This window comes from Empidonax traillii, unplaced genomic scaffold (genome assembly GCF_003031625.1).
Source record: "Empidonax traillii isolate 1590-97213 ecotype Southwest subspecies unplaced genomic scaffold, ASM303162v1 scaffold5935:size23399, whole genome shotgun sequence".
Lineage (NCBI taxonomy): Eukaryota > Metazoa > Chordata > Aves > Passeriformes > Tyrannidae > Empidonax > Empidonax traillii.
In genome coordinates, this window is record NW_020961128.1 from 6699 (window position 1) to 9058 (window position 2360).

The 2360-nt window shown below is 50.5% G+C and overlaps 1 protein-coding gene across 1 annotated transcript; it reads right to left on the reverse strand.

Moving 5' to 3' along the window:
• Positions 1 to 1366: 1366 nt before the first annotated feature.
• Positions 1367 to 2334, reverse strand: LOC114073287 (zinc finger protein 239-like; the record flags this gene model as incomplete). The annotated part of the gene is made up of 1 exon (XM_027911071.1): positions 1367 to 2334. A coding segment is annotated over one exon (828 nt), but the record flags the coding sequence as incomplete, so codon positions are not given.
• Positions 2335 to 2360: the final 26 nt, after the last annotated feature.

Here is a 2360-nt window from a genome sequence, read left to right on the forward strand (position 1 = left end):
CCCTAGGGACGACCTGTCCCATTGTGTTCCAAGGGGATTTGTATCTCTCTTGCAGAGTGGAGCCAAGCCAAGGAGGAACTCAGCTCTGATAATGGGGGACATCCAGTTGACTTTGCTAAAGGCACAATGGGCCTTACAGTCAACTTGTGCAATAAAGTTACATTGTACAATATTCTGGTTGGTTTCACATGCGAATATAATCACTTTCTCACCTCTCTATGCTCCATTGATCATCTAAATCAAAAGTACCCCCTTACACCATGGCAACCATTCTGCATTCTCATTGTAATGTTGGTTACCATGGTAACCTTGATGCATTCCAATTGTTACGCTGGTTACCATGGAAACCATTATGCATTCCCATTGTTACATCGGTTACCACGGAAACCATCTGTAACAAACAGATACTTTATGAATGCCAAAGATTATGTTTCTCCATTGTTTCTGCCTGTCAAAATCTTCTTATCAAACATTCTCTGTCAGCTCTCTGCAGAGACAGAGAAAAAAAAGGGCAGAAAACTGCTACTCACCCACACACACACCAGCTCAGGGGAAAGGCAGCATGGGAGTATTTTTTCTCTGCTTCTAAAAGTAATCGTAAGCATTTTATAAATTTTTTTAATTTTTTCCTTTGTCTCTGCATCTCTTAACAATTAATAAAATCAGGATTTTGGTATCAACAGATAACTTGTGTGTGTCTTAGTTTTGCTCAAAGGAATATTCAAATCCGAAGTTCTTTCTGCAATATTTAAGCAGATTGTAACACAAGACCATGGAAAAGTGGGAGAAACAGGAAGAAAGGTGGAAAAGGGGGGGTGGTCTGCCGGGTCTGACAGTCCCATGGGGGTCTTTAGGCACAGAAGAGTTGGGAAAAGGGGTGGCCCCCCCTGAGTTCCCAACTTCCGGGGGGTGTGGGGGCTGCTGGATCCAATCTCAGCCTTGGATTATGCCAACATTTTCAGTTTAGAGGAATTACAAAGGTGGGACTGAAACACATTTGTCCCCCAAGTTTTAATGATGGCAAATCACATCTATTGATAGAAATGAATTACTTAGGGTTATAAATGATCAGACAAAAGAGCTCATCAGAATTATTTACTGCACAAGAGAAACACTAAAACTACTAGTACTACAGGAAAAGACAGGACAGTGCTCTACACTAAAGCAATTGTTGAAGCAATTCTACTCAAGCTGGCACCAAAGCAAGAATTATTACCTAGAGATGGGTGGAACTCCCCCAGACCAACGCTCGTGGGGAGATCTCTGCTCTCAACCTCCAGCACTGACCTTGGGGGGTCCCAGCCAAGGCAGGAATCTCCACACACCCCCCAAGAAGGGTTCTGTTGGCACAACCTGCCCCTGGCAAAGGGGACTGGCCCTTTCTGGTAGAAAGGGATGGACTGACAGTCCCTGGACTCCAGGGGCTGCCTCACCATCAGGGGGGTCATTCGGGGTGGGAGCAGCGGCCAAAGCTCTTCCCGCAGTTGAGCACTTGTAGGGCTTCATTTACCGGTGGGTCCGTTGGTGTCTGGTCAAGTTGGAGCTGTCGCTGAAGCTCTTCCCACACTCCCCACACTTGTAGGGCCTCTCCCCGGTGTGGATGCGCTGGTGTTTGATGAGGGTGGAGTTCAGGTTAAAGCCCTTCCCGCAGTCAGTGCAGCGGAAGGGCCTCTCCCCTGTGTGTGTCTGCTCATGGACGAGGAGATGTGTGCTGGTCTTAAACCTCTTCCCACATTCCAAGCACTTGTAGGGCCGTTCTCCAGTATGGATACTTTGGTGTTTGATCAGGCTGGATCTATCAGTGAAGCTCTTCCCACATTGCCCACACGTGTGGGGCCGTTCTCCACTGTGGATGAGCTGGTGCCGGCGGAGATTGGAGCTGTGTCTGAAGCTCTTCCCACATTCCCTACATGTGTAGGGCTGTTCCCCAGTGTGGATGTGCTGGTGTCGGATCAGAGTGGAACTGTCCCTGAAGCTCTTCCCACATTCCCTACATGTGTAGGGCCGTACCCCAGTGTGGATGTGCTGGTGGCTGAGGAGGTGGGAGCTCTTCCTGAAGCTCTTCCCACATTCCAAGCACCTGAAGGGCTTCTCCCTGCTGGGAGGCTGCTCAGGGACCACCAGCTCGGAGCTCCGGCTCAAGCTCCGGCCGCCTTCCCGGCACAGGACGACTCTTTCCTCCTCACAGCTCCCTGGGCTGGCTTTGCAGCCCCTCCTCTGGGGGCATCTCCGGGCCTTTTCCTCCCCGCTGCCTTCCTGCGCCGGGGAGCCCTTCAAAACGGCCTCTCCCACCAGGCTCTGCCGGGGGGATTTGTCCTCCGTGCTCTCCGTCCTCAGCTCGGGGCCTGGGGCAGGAAGGA